The sequence below is a fragment of the Falco rusticolus genome, chromosome 8 (assembly GCF_015220075.1).
Source record: "Falco rusticolus isolate bFalRus1 chromosome 8, bFalRus1.pri, whole genome shotgun sequence".
Taxonomy (NCBI): Eukaryota; Metazoa; Chordata; class Aves; order Falconiformes; family Falconidae; genus Falco; species Falco rusticolus.
The window spans coordinates 33152584-33168370 of NC_051194.1; the positions used below are offsets into that span (position 1 = coordinate 33152584).

A 15787-nucleotide genomic window follows, 5' to 3' on the forward strand; every position below is an offset into this window, starting at 1 on the left:
TAGCGGCATGGGGCAGTAGTCAGTGCCCATGGCCGTGGAGCCCAGAGAATCCCTGCTGGGAGTCCTCCATATCTGGCCAAGTTGCCTGTCCCAGCGTGGTGCTGGGTAGCGTCATCCAGGTGGATCAAAGCTCCTGCTGGGGTCACCTGAGGAGGGGAAGCCTGCTCACCTGCTCAGTCCTCCTCCATGGTGGCCTTGGGCAGGCGCATCCTTCTTGCCAGCACCCCGCTTTCCTATCACGCTGGCTGTACGCAGTCTGCTGGCATCCCTTGACCTGTGCTGGTAGCTGGTCCCAGCCATGTGGCACTGCCTTGGGCGGGCTGAGGGAGCTCTCCTGCAAGGACACAGGCGTGTGCTGGGGGCTGAGTTGGCCGTGGTCAGCTGGGGCCAATACACTGCCTGTGTGTGGCGTGTCCTCAAGCCCTGGGATGTGGGGAGCAGGGGCCGTGGACACATCAGACTGCACAGGTGTCACGGCCAGGGACAGCCCAGGGGCAGGGCAAGGCTGCCCAGGGCTTGGGCTGCTCAGCCCCACACAGGTCCCCCACTTACCTGCTCAGGGGTTGTCCTGCACACACAGAGTGCCACGAGACTTTTCCTCCACACATGGCTAAGCAGCGTTACCATCTCTCCTCTTTTCCGTTCCCCAGGAAACAGCACCGAAGTAAGTTCTACCCTGCCTGGAACAACCCCAGGAGCTACAGGTAAGGAGCAAAAAGCCACAGGTCATCCCTTTCTGGGGACAGGCTGGAGTAACTCAGTCTCAGGGAGAAAGATGCATCACATAATGGCATGAGGCTGAGTGCCCAGGGCAGTGGCTGGGTCCCAGGGAGCGGTGTATCCCAGGAATCGTCCCTGCTCATATAAGCCCCATCCCAGCTGGAAGTTCCAGGGGACATAAAAAGCCCCTGGTCTGTGCCCATGCCTGCTCTCCACTTTTTCCTGCTGGCCTTTGCTGCAAGGGGAGATTGTTGGGCTTGATTTCACAAGCTTTGTTGCTATCTTGTTGGGGGTCTTTTCCTGCGTAAAAGAATTTGTGTTCAGTAGGAACTCTGGAAACACAGGGAAACACAGTGTCTAGAGATGAGTCTCCTAGACAATGGAACTTCCTGGTGTATTTTCCTTCTCACTTCTGGGGGTATGATGACAGTTGCTGTATTTTTCCCTTTTGCACAGAAAATCTCTGCCTCATCTATGCGAACACACATATAGATTTAAGTGAAAGAAAGCTTGCAGGGTGAAAAGAAGTGTTTGGTGACCTGTAAGAGAACTGTAATTACCACCTGATTTATAATATATAGTGAAATATAACTGTTAATTACTTATAAACTGATACATTATGTATAAATATGAAATATATACTCTAAAATCCTTACAGAATATATAATTACTTAAAGAAAATATGACTGTGACCATTTTAGGCAAATAGCATACCCTATAAAAAATTGCATTTAAAATACATTAGAGATTATTCTAATGTGCTAGTGCTCTCTATATTTCTTTCTTCTGGTTTATTTGCTTTCACATCTTTGAAAAAAAAATTCTCTTTCTTTTTGCTGTAGATAAGTCTAGGTTAGCTTCTTACAGGATGATTTTCAAGGAAGGATTAGCTGGAAGTTTTCTTGTAGTGCTACTATTCTTCCCAGTGTTAAAACACATTGGAGTTGCAAAAGGTCCTGGGCTGGCTCAGTACAGAGGCATAAGCCACAGGATTCTCTGGATACACTGAGGATGATGCGGGGGTGGAAACAAGAACCTTGCCCTGGTTTTGGGGTAGCAATGACTAACTTGCCATTAGGGGAGAGGGAGAGATGTGCGGAGCCTGCAGAGCTTTCAGACAGAGAAAATTTGCAGAGAGAAGGCAAATCAAGTGGAAAGACAGGTTGCCAGAGAAGAGATATTACAGGCAGGTAAGCAGGGTAAATCACACTGAGCAACAGGTTGCAGGAAATAAGGGCATGGCACTGGCTAAAGTACAGGGCAAGGCAGAAGCAGATTTGGGAAAAGTTTTGAGGCATCATATCATGCTGCCTTCAACGGCCTTAGCGTAACCAAGGCACTAACACGGCTGACAAGTTATTTTCCCTTTTCCAGCAGTGGACACAGCATCATCTTCAACAACAGCTCCAGAAGGTAAGTAGAAGGCAGCAGTCAGCACAAACCTGTGAAGTTTTACTGCTGTAGAGTTATGGTATAGTGGTCAGTTAATATCATTAGCCATCTTATGGTGACAGCTGCAAGCCCTGCAACAAATTCCTTAGCAGCATATTCTAATATCTATTGAGGTATGTATACTACGATGATTAACTTGGGAGCCTTCATTTTATTAATGGATCTGCAGTAAAGGACCCTACTATGACACTGTATTACAATAAGGCAAGTACATACCAGCACAGTATTGAAGACACACAGGCTGTGGTAGTCTGCCTTTTTCTAACTTCATCACTGAATTTGGCAACCCTTGATATACTTCTTGTGTTTGTTTTGGTTTTAGTTGTATTAAGAAGAGTTAAATTGTGGATGCTCAGTATGACAGACAATGAATTTTACCCTTACTCTATGTCCTCACCATGATATCCTGCTGGATTGTGTAGAGAGAAGAGCTATTACATAGACACTAAGCAAGCAAGACATAGCCATGTGTTCTTTAATTGCATCTATACTCTATCAAACATACCTGTTAGTTTTCCCTAGCAAAAGTGTATATATAAACTATTTAACATATCAACTACTTTATATATGAACTGGCTATTGCAATTTCATAGAAATCCTGATGTCAATATTTTTCATCTTTGTATCAGAGGACTTCTGCAGCGGAGACCCTTGTGGAAAAGCATTAGCTAAATGTATTGCTTTAAATAGCAGTTTTATCTGCCAGTGCCAATATGGATTCTACTACAGCAACAAGGATTGTCACAGAGGTGAGTCGCAGAAGGACAGTCTATATTTTTAGTTACTTCAAAGATAGCTGCCTAGGTAAATTTATTTTCCCATATCCCTTGTTCTCATGTTATAACTGAAAACATAATCAGTCTGGGAAAGTGACTGATGAACAGTGCTTTGCTTTGGAGACAGCCACTGCTACAATGACCTAGATTGTTATCTCACAAAACAGTAACAGCCAAAGAAGTTAATGTGCTAGGAAAAGAAGGTGGAGTTCTCTGTCAGGGCTGCTGGGGATTAAAATGAGTGAAAAGCAGGAGAAAAATGCAAGTATAAACCTGAATCAATATTAATGGTCAGGATTTAAAAGAGACCCAAACCTGTGAAGACCTCTGAACACCTGTTTTGATGTTCTCTGTGGCTAAACACTCCACAGTCCTGTTGAAATGCATTTCTGAGATGCTGCTGGAGGCCAAGCATGTGAGCAAACAGGGCATCTCAAAGTGCCAGCAAGCAGGATTCTCAAATTTACTTGTGACCCTGAAGAAGCAGGTAGACACTGAATTGCTTTCTCAGATATGGTGAACCACATTAGCTGCTTAGTGGCTGCAAAGTTGCAGTCCTTTATGTATTTTCTCACTAAATGCTGTAACAGCTCAGTTGGAGTCTTTTGTTAGCTTCAGACCATGCTCCATGCTTACAGTTTCACACTATACAGTTTCATAGTCTGGCCAGTTTGGTTGAGCCCAGGATTCTGCTTGCTTTTCAGGTAGCCAGAGTACGTCCCTCATTGTAGCTGAATTGATTGAGTAAACATTTGTCCCATACTGATTTGTCCAGTATATGGGGAAAAAAAAAATAAAAAGCAGATTGATTTCTGCATTGTATTTCCCCATCTCTGAAGTCTGAAGAACTGTAATGTGAAACACAACTTACTTGAATGGTTTCTAATTAATTAATATTCTTTATTAATCAAATAATTCGAATTTCATCATTCCAGGGAAAATATTCCCAGGAGTCATTACACTGAAAAGACTTTACAGTAGTAGTCTTCAAATTGTAAATTCCGCGCAGTATGAGGAGGTGTACGAAAATATAACAGTATTGGTGAGTGATGATGGTATTTTTCCCCCCTGTATGTTTAATGCTATCCTGAATGTCATGCAGACAGTGGGCATAGACGCTGCCTTTAATGTGGAGCCTAGAATAATTTCACTTGAGAAATTTACTTCTTTCAAAGAATGCTTCACACTAGTTTAGACCTATTCATAGAAGACTTAAATTTTTACCTCAGATGATACATGCATGGCTCTTACTGAAGTGAAGCGATGTACCTGAAGTATGTAACATCCGCATTTTTTGTGCCACTTCTGTTCTGGGAAGCACCATGCTGTCTCCAGAAGCCATAGGGTTGAGCAAAGTTTTCCAACCCATTTAGTTTCTGATCTCTGCTGTTTGCTGAGGGTTCAGTAATACTGAGTAAAAATGAGCATATTTTTTTTTAAAGAAAGTTAGCATTTCCACACAGCACAAAGTTTTCAGAATGGTTGTCCAGCTGTGTCTAAATACCTAAATAATAAGTCTCTTCCATAAGCACACCAGTATTAATATTTAAATACTATTAGTGAAATGGATATTACACATTTCGAGCATTCTATGATTGTAGATAAAATCTGGTAATGGATTTCCTGGAGAAATAAGATGAACAGTTTAATTTATACTGCCATGTTGAAACAAGTGGATTTGCTTATGTTGCTTTCTGGAAGTAAGGGAGAAGATGTATGCAACTCTACCAGACAGCTGATAAAAAATATTCAAATATTAATCAGAATTCATCAAAAATGGTTATCAATTTTTTTATGTTATTTTATTGCTTCCTATGAATGTTTTATCAGAAAGTAATCAAAAATTGTCCCTCCACAATGTTTAAAAATATTTTCCTCAATTCTTCTGTTCAACATTTTTTCATGACATGGCTTCAAATATGTATGATATGCAGCACTAGAATAGATATGTAATAGTACGCAAAAATGAAAATAGCATAGAAAATTATTTTCATTTCATTACAAAGAAGAGTAGTTTATCTTTCATCTCAGTTGCCTTAGACTTCTTAATCCTTTTCTTACGGTGCCTCCTGCTTGTGTGGCAGTTGGAGGTGGCTGCCTCCACTGGCTGTTCCCTTGTGACAGTGACTTTTTCAGTGACCCCATCCAACCCCCAGTGCTTTCATCAGTGCTGTACTTCTCCCTGCAAGACCGACCCCTGACAATCCAACTTCACTGTACCTTAGAGACACATGCCATCTATAAGGATGCCTATTTCTCCCTCTTCTCTCTACTTGGATGTAGGTTGGTACTGTGGAGACACCTTTCTAAGCAATGAGTCTGCAAGGTAGTACCTGTAGCTATCCAGCCAGTCAACCCTAATGAACTGCCTGACACTCATGCAACTCGTGTCTCTCCATTCCTCCAGTGCCCTCTCATACTCCTTTTTCTACAGCACCACCCCACTGCTCCTCTTCTGCAATGCCTTACGCAATGGATGTGACAGATCTGCTTGCTTTATTTGTGCCTATAGTAGCAATTTCTGAATTAAAACTTTCTAGCTGAGGACTTAGTGGTTCACGTGATTTTAGTCTATGTTTCTGCTTGCCTTTAACTCCAATTAATTTATCTTTTATAGTTTCAGAATGCCTTCCAGGGTTTAACAGGCTTTGTACAGACTGTCATCGTGGAAATTCAGTAAGTTTGCCAGTTTGGTTTTTGCACAGTACATGCTTCCCACACACCCTATTTTAATCTGTTTCCCATGGAGTACTCCGTTCAGGAAAGGATATGGGATGAGTTCAATATTCCTTCTGTTTAAGGAGGACATTCTTTTCATATTTTTGAAGTTTCTGGGATGCTGTCCCCATTTTTACCCCATGGATTTCCAATATGTCTGTGAAGTGGGCTGGCTGAGACAGCTCCACAGTGGATGTCCCACTTCTAGCACCTTGTAGGGTATAGCACTATATATGTGCTATAACTAGCAGTCCCTGTGATATCTGACTTGTCTCTGAAATTGTAACAGTTACCTGAGGTTCCTATGAACAGGTCCAATTTGGAGTCCCAGTCCAATTGAAGAAACACCCTCGTTACAGAAGGTTACTGCATTTTGCTATGCATTTGCTGCTCTCTCCTGATGGCAGGCTGAGCAGAGATGTTATTGAATGGGCTGTGGTGACTGTAGCTGTGGGCATAGGTCCTTTGCTGATCTACGCAGACACTGTAAGATGTCCCTCTCTTTCCATTCCCATCTGTTACAGATTATTGTCCCCAGAGCTCTGCTAGCTTCTCTATGAGCGCTCCCTAACCCACATCAAGCAAAACCTGGAACGCTAGTGCACACAGCAGTGTAAACCCTTTCAGCAAACCCCATGGATTAAGCAGTTAAGCAGACTGTTGTGAGTTGTTAGGGCAGTAACTTCCAGCAGAGTGGTTGTGACAAATACAGGGGGCACAGTAACATCTTAAGGCATTACAGCAACCTACCACTTACAGGTATTTGTGTGTGCATCCCAGCAGCACGAAGTTCAGCTGAAGAACAGGGCAGTCGGTGCTGTTCTCCACCTCACCCCAGGGATGTTGCTGTCCTGCTGATCCCAACCCAGCTAGCATGCAGTTAGCATAGAAAGCTCTACACTGCAAACAGACCCTTCTGAATTCATTGCAGTCATACCTTGAATTAGCCTCACCACACTTCAGAATGGGTTCTCCGTGTCATGACTGGATGACACCACAGGCTTATGAGAGCATGTAAAAGTTAGGGTTTAACAGATGATGCCTTCCACGCTGCAGCCAGCTTGAGGTTAGCCCAGTACAAAAAGATACCAGTTGCAAGCTAACATCACACAAAGGAGTGATGTTGTTAGCATTAAACTCAACAGGATCTACTGGAAAGATGGTCATTAATGTATTCCTAAGCAAGACTTGAACTTCTTTTCAGGTGTCTTAGCAACTACCTACATTATGAGATGAAAGAAGCTAGGGGAGAGAGGGAGGTCTGGCAGAAATCTTCTCTTGTCTTTGCCCCTAGCTTGCTATCCAGATGGATTATATGAGACTTTAAAAGGATGCTATCTGTACTGTTTCAGACCTCTACAAGAAATGAGAGCTGCTGTTTCAGTACGTGTAACAGTGATAAACCTGTTTACGGAGAACTCAACTGTAAACAATGACACAGTTACTTCTGCAATAAATACTGCAACAGAAAAATTTACCTATGTCTCTCATTACACAGGTATGTAATTCCTTACTGTGGGTGTAAATAAACTGTAGAAGCAGAGGTTCCTATCTTCAAAGCTGGTTAGAACATTTCTGTGTGCCACAAAGCCCATCAGAGCATAAGACTTGTTGATTTTTAGGAGCTGAGTGTTCAATCTTAGGTAATTTTGAAGACAACCATTCACTGCTGGGCTTTTTTGTCTTATTAAGGCTTTCTGCTTCCTGTGTAAAGAAGAGAAGGAAAATACTTATTCCCAAGTAAGCAATGGCATGTTGATTTTAACTTGCTGAGTATTAAGTGGCTGGAAAAATCCAGACAAAATATATGGAGACATAAATTGTGCTTGTGAGAGGAAGCCAGAATTTTACTGGCAAAATAGGATGAAATTCTCTTTAGACTTCAGCTTCCATAATTAACCATGGCAATTGAAATGAGGGCCCACTGATTAGCTACTGACCTAAGTGATTCATTGGTCTAAACCAGTAAGGTCTTGTGTTACTGAAAGTGTAATACTTGGAAAATGATTTTCTAAATGGAATACAGATTTTTTTCTCCCTCCCTTTTTTTTTATAATATGCTCCTATTTTGAAATCAGATTTTACAAAAGGTATAACTAGTAATTAAAGGAGTCCATTTCATGGCTTATAGCCTACGTTTGGTCCCTGAAGGTGACTGTATCCACCTCAACTATGACATTCCCTGTGTGTTGGTCCTAAACGTGAGGGGAAATAAGAAAAACCTGAGAGCTCACAAAGCACCAGTGCAACCACATCACTTCACTGCATGCCACCCACTGAGGTGTGCAAACCATTCCCACCACTGGGACACAGATCTAAACATGCTGGGCAAGCAGCATACTAATATTGCTCATGAAACGAGCTGCATACCCATAAATATTTATATCTATATAGAACTGTGTGGGATCTGGGCCTCACAGTTCAGCTGTAGAAAAAACTGAGGGAATAGTGCTGGGGTTTTTTTTATATATAAAGAGAGTCAGAATGTAAGTGTTCAGAATATGAACTCTTGGGTAGAATTTCCCTCTTTGTGGACTGGGAAGCAGGAGGGAGGCAGTTGCAGGAGGCTGAGAAACCGAAGGTCAGACGATGTGATGGGAACAAGACCTTAACTCATAAAGAGCAAGGGAAAAGAAAGGGCTGGTCAAATGCCTGCAGTATTGATGTCCCCCAAAAAGGACTTACAAGTGTTTTTTTCAGGATTGCTAAATAATTGGTTTATGATTTACTGAGCAATTGCACTGCTTTCTATGAAACAATATTATTAGTACTCAGTTTGCTTCCTGACTGTTTCTTTTTTAAAGCTACAACCTATTGTGCTGTTTTTCTCTGTGATGATCAAACCACAGACTGCGAAGAAGGTCAGTTTCCAAAATGCACATGCAAAAGTAGTTTCTCAAAGACAGAATGGGATGAGCGTTCTTGTTCAGGTAAGAACCTTGCCACTTTATCCCTGAAAAGCTAACCCGGCTATTCCCTGTCTCAGTCTCTTTTTGAAAAGGGTGTTCTGCAAATGTACTGACTCTAAAAATCAGGGAATGTGTGTCTTATTAAGGAAGCCATAGAAACACATTCTTATGTTTAACTTTAAACACATCCATTATTCTATTCCAGTAGAATAAATTACTAAAGCCTGAGAAAATTACCACTGAAACCAGCGAGTCGACAACTCTTTAAATGCATTGTTAAATTCTTGCTAAGAATTGAATCCTACACTCGCAGCCTTCTCTATTAGGACATATTTTGGGAGCAAACTCTACATGCTGCCTGGAGGCAGCTACAGGGACACCGGCAGAACTGGAAGTCTCATGGTGCACTACAACGATCTGTTAAAGCTCTGTCCCTTGTTGGTGGTTCTAGGATTGGATTACCTGTGTCCTTTTCTATTTCAATTTCTGTTCTAGATATGTATAGCCCTAAAAAAGCCATTCTGGTGCTTTGAAGCACTACAAACTTGTGTGTGTTTACAGTGCAACAAACAAAAAAGGAAGGGGGTGGGGTGGTGGAGGATTTTCTCCAATGTAGATTTGGGGGCTATTTGCAATTCACTCTGTATTTTTTTCCCTTTGAAAATACAGATTGCAGTAAAGACTGTTCTGCAGAAGAAAACGAGTACTGTGTAAGAGAAGAAAATGGTGTTCCAACATGCAAATGCAAGCCTGATTTTGAAAAGAAGGATCAAAAATGTGTACCGTGAGTACTCAGCTCTTTCTTGAGTTCCTGTGTTCTAGGCAGAGATAGGGATGAAGAACATCTACCACGAGGTCACCCTCAATCTAGACAAACAGGCTGCAGCAATGTGAACCAGAGAGGTGCCTAAGCTGGTTAGCAGGTGGACAAATTCCCCTGGTGTCGCCAGTTACGGCATTTTAACTGCTTGGCATTAGCTGTTGGTGTGCACTCATAATATCTCAGAGGAAAGTCAAGGAGATCCAAGGTCATCTGTGTGGCTCACAGATGTGAAAAGGATAAACTACTTCATGCTTATTTTGTGGGTTCCCCACATGAATGTAAACTATTTCTTCAGAGTAATTGAGCCATAGGCACTGGTATGATGAAGTGTTTAGTAAGCAATGCACATTACAGCAAGTATTCCCTCAAACCTCTGGGATGTTTCCACTGATATCAGTGGAGACTCTGTTTCCAGATAACTTTCAGACCTATGTTATTTCATCTTGGTTTTCTCTGTGGGTATTTCTGTCAGTTCAGGATAACAGAGCAGTGTTATTTGCTGGTGAAGTTGAGCAATTGGCTGGTGTTGCTTTGCTCCCACGGATAAGTAGAGGGACCTTACTCCCCATATCAATTAATTCAGCTCTTTTTGTAATTATTGCTGCTACATGCTCAACACTTCTTACCATAAAGTCAATATATTTTAAATATAAGAAACTAGTATGAGAGGAAGATAAAGATCTGCCAGTCCTTACATTGAGACTTTTGATAAAGATGGTGGGTAGCAGTACCAAGTGGCTCAGCGGTATAGGGCTTAGTTCTTTGGAGAAATTAGGTGCTTTTAACATTTTTCAGGCTAAGAACCTGAAACTCTGAGTGCCCAGCTCACCAATGAGTCTGAAAAATCTCAGATTGTTTTACTCTACTAATGAAACTAAAGAATTCAATATTAAGATAGCATTACAGAGGAAACCTGTAACTAACACACCCTGTGAAGAAATTGCTGATAAAAGGTGGAAATATACTGTTGTTTTGAATCATAGCATCATAGAATGGTTTGGGTTGGAAGGGACCTTAAAGATCATCTGCTTCATGACATTATGTTTCTTTTCTTTCTTTCCTTTTTTTTTTTTTTTTTTTTTTTATTTTTCCTTTTCTCTCATGTAGTTGTCCTATAGGCTACTCTGGGGAGAACTGCAAAGACAGTAAGTACAAGATTTTCTGATTTTCAATTATAGCATGAAAAAATACCCAGTAATGTTTAATCTGCCTGCAATAATGAAAATAACAGTAGTAGCCTTTAGTGGTGCCACCGTCCTGTATTGATAGCAGGAAAATGTTAAAAAAAAAAGAGTGAAATTCCACTGTTGTGGAAAATCCTTCTTGAAACTTGTGTTCAGACAGACAGTAGCATTTCCTCTAATGACCTCTGCATTAAGCGAAGTAGTTTTTAGTCAAACACAGAAAAGCATTTAGCCCTCATCTAAAGACATGCACTGCTGAACTCAGCACCACTAATGGATTAGTTTCTCCTGCAATTAATCACTCTCCCTATTAAAACAACAGTGGTTACTCTCATTTGAAATGTTTCTGCTTTAATGTCCAACCACTGGGTTTCGTTTGTGATTTACCTTGCAAGCACTGCATACTATCTAGTACTCTACACCGGTGAAGAGATGATGGCCCCGACTGTGTATTCCCCTAACAGTAATCATGCGGACAAGCTAACCAGATGGGCCTTCCAAACTGTTTTCCCTCTCCCGAGTTAATTTTGCAGCTGTTCACTGCACCTTCACCGGTTTCCACCACCACACAGATTAGGAGAGGATATTAGTCATGTCTTCTAATGTTTGCATGTGCCTAAACTCAGAACATCTAATACAGTGAAAGGCATGTTGGAAAACAAACAGCTATGGTTCTTCACTTCTCACAACTCCTTTGGCTTTATTCAAGGAAAAGGTATATTCTCATGTGGCCGTTCGGAGTCTCACACTGCTGCATTCTTAAACACACATTTAACATACCTGTATCTGCAGTTATGAGATCTTCAAGGGTTTTCTTCTGGTTTTGCCTAAAAGTTTTGGAGACTGGCTAGTGGTAGTTGTTGTGCAGCACAGTGAATGTGCCCAGGTGTAAATGTTTGGCAGGAAGGATGTTTTTCATCATATGGAACATGTTTTTTGAGAGAAAGTTTTGGGGATTTTAAGGCCTTTTTCATAAAGCAAAAGAAAACGCTAAATTGGCACAAAATCAACACATTGTGAATTTAAACACAAATTTGGGACTTGCTAATAATAAACTCCATTAATAGCCTCATCTTCTCCATGTGGCACTCGGTGGGTACTGATGTAAAAAGTCTGCTGAACAATAATCAAGGATCTTTTACACATGTTTGGCATAATGTTCTTTCAAGAAATCATATGCCCTGTTGTCCGTCGTATGTCCCTATGATTCAATGTGCTGGATGGTTCTTCTGGTAACAGCACAGTTGGTGGTTTTGTGTTGTGTATCTCCAGTACAGGCATTCAGTCTATTAAATGGCAAACTCACAAATCCAGACTGGGATCTTCAAGTAGGTACCACCAGTAAGGCTGGGTAGCTCAAGAGACTGTCTTACTCTGCACACCCTTGTCTTGAAATTATGCCCTGTAGGATACAATTTATTTATTTTCTTTTTTTTTTTCTTACCGTGGCTACACAGAGCTAAGACTATGTTTAAGCAATTCCATTCACAGTTGAAGGAAGATATACAGACTCCATATCTTCCTCCCTTAGTCACACTTGTTCTCCAGCAAGATCAGTGAAAACTAATTTTCCTTGCCAAATATTTATTCATGTATGGGATATTTAGGCAGTGTTCATAATGCCACATAATAGACACCTGAAATCAGTGTGCCTTATGTGCTTAGGGCAGGGAAGAGCCTATTTAACACCTAACTACACATTTTAGCAGCAATACTGTTTCAAACAACTCCTACACCCTCCAGTTGTTCCTGTCTTTCAGCTATAACTATGTGTGAAGCCACACAGTGGATGGGATTAGACACCTGAGCTGGGATCAAAATAGCCATCCAGAAGAGACAGTCTTAAATGCCCATCAATTCCCTAATGCACATTTTTCTGTGTCCGCAGACAGTTGTACTGAGACAGCACCAGGAGACGGGAAATGAATAATAATATTTTTCTTTCTTTCTGTCTTCATAAGAGGACAGGGACAGGACTTGGTTTTCAATATTTACCATGAGTTTTCAATTAATGCTACTTGTTTGGTTTTGTTTTGTTTTTTTCCCCAGATAGTGAACTCATCCTTATAATAGTGGGTACAGTGTTTGGAGCCGTTATCCTATGTTTAGTGATAGCGATCTCTGTTGTTTCAGTAAGGTAAGAGTATTTCTTACAATTGAATAGAAGCTGCATCACTGCATGTTTGTAGGGAACTAAACAGAAATTTAGGGAGGGGCAGAGCTGTGAATGTGGTTGCATGCCTAGTTGGGCAGACAAGTTAATTTAAGTCATGTAGCCATTGGAATATGGTTTTGCCGGTGTGCTCTTCCCAGAAGTATTTATTTTCTTGTTCTGAATTCAACTATGAAAGCTTCAGCCAAGTCTTCAAAACATACACCTGACCCATTAATCCTAATCCTGCTCTAGCCAGTACTGATATGGCATCTGGATGAGACTGAAGAAGGATGCTGATATCAGAAGACTCTGTGGCCCAAATTCAGACCTGGCATGCCTCTTTCGGCTCGATACAGGTGGCATTTCCAGGCAAGAGTCTCTTTAAGTTTGCTGTTCCCTGTGTACTGGCAAAATCCCAATTGCAGTTACACCTCCTCGCTTCTTTCCACACGATAAGTGTAGAAGCACTCAAGTAGCTTCTCCGCCTTTGCTCTCAGTGCTGTCCAGGTAAAGATGCCTACAAGACCACCCATAGCAGGCATAGCCTGGCAACAGGTGCACCAGCTGGTGCTGAGTGTGTGTGATGGATGGACTTGTGATCACAGACAGTTCAAACGCATCATTTGGGTGTCCAGCTTTGGCTGCAGGCACAAGGGCAACTTTTCTTCATTTCTGCCTCTGAATAGATGGTTGGAGCTATTGGTGGTTAAGGAAACTCCTTCACTCTAGGAACTAGTTGGAAGAGGCCAAAGTCCCTTTCCACCTCTCCTAGCAACTTAGCCCCACCTGTGATAAGACATGTCAAACTTTGTACTCTATCATTGATAACGAGGGTTTTGCAGTAAGTATGCTAGAAAAATCTGTTCATGTTTCAGAACAGGACCGAGCATTCAAAATAAGGTGGGAGTGGACAACTCAGTAAGTTGGACTTAGTAAGACACACTAAAAGGTCTTTTAAAACCTCCTTTTGTTTTTTTCATTTCCTCTGAAGAGCCAGACACAAAAAAGATCCAGAGAAGAAAAGCCTGATAAAGTCAGGATATTCAAAAAAAAATACCTTTGATGCTGATGATAGACAGACCACGATGTTCCCCAGAGTCCAGACAACTTCTGGCCATGCAAACCCAGGGTACCAGCCAAACAACCCCTATGAGATGCGTTCTGCAAATAGAAGACGTTTTCCAGAGAGGGATTGTGATGATTTGGTAAGTTTCACACAGGCCTACAGGAATTATGTTCCTGAACTGTAGCATTGTGGGCTACAGATGCTGTTGGAATCTAAACTCCACTGTGTCCATTCTCCCTTGATCTAGAAGGCCAAAGTGATATAAAGGCACCCAAACAACAGCAGCTGCAGCTGAAAAAAATTCCCCTAACACAGAGATCAGCATTTATCTTATGAAGACCTTTCTAAAGCCCCAGTAGTCATCCTCCAGTCACAGGAGGGATATGTGAGAAGCAAGGGTCAAAGCAACAGTTTGGCTGCCCAGCACTCTTCTGTGTCATAAGACATTTGTCTGCATCAAGCAAACACATCCCTCAGCACAGGTGCATGCAAGCGCCACAGGCTGTTGCAGCCTGTGCTTTGTGCCAGCTGTAGTGCTGCATCGGTGCTTCCAGTTGCAGCCTCATGCAAGATTCAGTCAGCTTAAGCTGGCACAGCTGCCCAGAGGGATGGTGTCCTCCCACCTGCTCTGCCACTGCCTAGCTCACAGAAACCAGATGTTTAGGGAAAAAAAACCCCAACAACCAGCTTCTAAAAAGCTGCCACTTAGGAGAAGAAGAACATCTGTTTAGGTAGCTGGTTGATCAGATTCATGTGGATTTTGGCATATCTAACGTCCCAAAGATGCCCAGTTTTCACTGGTGAAAATCTGCCTGTTGGGTTTTCCCTGAGGGCTGGTGTGTCAGACAGAGAGGGCTGTCGTGTGCAGTGTGCTCCATGCTGAACTAGTCTGAGAAAGGAGCTTTCACACCCAGAGCTACTCTTTATTTCTTTTCTTTTCTTGTCCAAATTCTCTATAGTACGAAGTATCACGGGAGCCTGAGGGCTTTAGGATGCAGAGCAGATACTGAGTGACCAGAGCGGTAGAAGGATGGATGACAACTGCGACAATGGGTCAGACCGAAGAGTTTCACAGCCTCTCACCAATGCAGTTACTTCAGCAGAAGAGACAACAAAGTCCATAACCCCAGACACTGTGAAGATTTTCTGAAGGAAGACCCTTGCTTGAAAGAAAACGTGGACAACTCTAAAATAAGGGAAAAATGAAACAGAGGGTAGGGAGACGAAAAGGACTTTTAAAAGAACCAGTGGACTCCAATACACATTAGACTCTTTTCAGGAGGGTCAGTACTTTGACAAGAAAGTGAGTGTAGACATGGTACCAGGATCTTAACCCTGTTGTTTTTTAACTCTTCTGGAAGATAGTCCAGGCAATATGTGCTGCTGAAAAATGTGACTACCCAGAGCTTTGCCTGTATTTGTGTTCACTCTGTTTCAGCTGCAGGCAGCCTGCGTGGCTTTGGGCAGGGCAAAACTGTGTTTCATAAGAACCTAACCTGGTTTTCTTTACTATATCAGATAGTCTTTTTCCCTCCTCAACCCCTCAGTATTTCCTATCTAAAAGCATTCTGTTCAGATCTCTGCTGACATGCGTTGTGTGAGACAATGGTACTTGCCTGACCTTTTACACAGCCTTCCTTCCCAATACAATGACAAGAAACAGTATCGTCAAACAAACACTACTGTTCTCCATCTCGCACACTACATTGATTTTACATAAGTTTAGATTGAATGATCTTAGGGTTGTGGGTTTTCTTTATTTCTAATATACACTTAATAAACCTGTCTGTAAAAGAATTCACATTTTACCATACTTTACTAAGTGTGCATTATCTATTGACTAGCAATAACATTTCCTTATAAATATATAATATATATTCACAAATATGTACATATATTTATAGGTTAAGTTCTTTTAAAGCATTGTTTAATTCCATGTTATATTTTGTGGTTTGGTTTTTATATATCCAGATTAACTTTTCCC

General features: G+C 41.7%; 1 protein-coding gene across 1 annotated transcript in view; it reads left to right on the forward strand.

Annotated features, from left to right (window-relative positions):
- Positions 1 to 15515, forward strand: part of MUC13 (mucin 13, cell surface associated) — a 30842-nt gene extending 15327 nt beyond the window's left edge. The window contains exons 6-16 of the mRNA XM_037397822.1: positions 2095 to 2133; positions 2802 to 2921; positions 3884 to 3990; positions 5566 to 5624; positions 7019 to 7164; positions 8471 to 8596; positions 9245 to 9359; positions 10506 to 10543; positions 12632 to 12719; positions 13729 to 13942; positions 14763 to 15515. Of these exons, the coding sequence (XP_037253719.1) occupies positions 2095 to 2133; positions 2802 to 2921; positions 3884 to 3990; positions 5566 to 5624; positions 7019 to 7164; positions 8471 to 8596; positions 9245 to 9359; positions 10506 to 10543; positions 12632 to 12719; positions 13729 to 13942; positions 14763 to 14813 (1103 nt within the window). The 3' untranslated portion in view covers positions 14814 to 15515. The remainder of the gene's footprint in view (positions 1 to 2094; positions 2134 to 2801; positions 2922 to 3883; positions 3991 to 5565; positions 5625 to 7018; positions 7165 to 8470; positions 8597 to 9244; positions 9360 to 10505; positions 10544 to 12631; positions 12720 to 13728; positions 13943 to 14762) is intronic.
- The last annotated feature ends 272 nt before the right edge of the window (positions 15516 to 15787 follow it).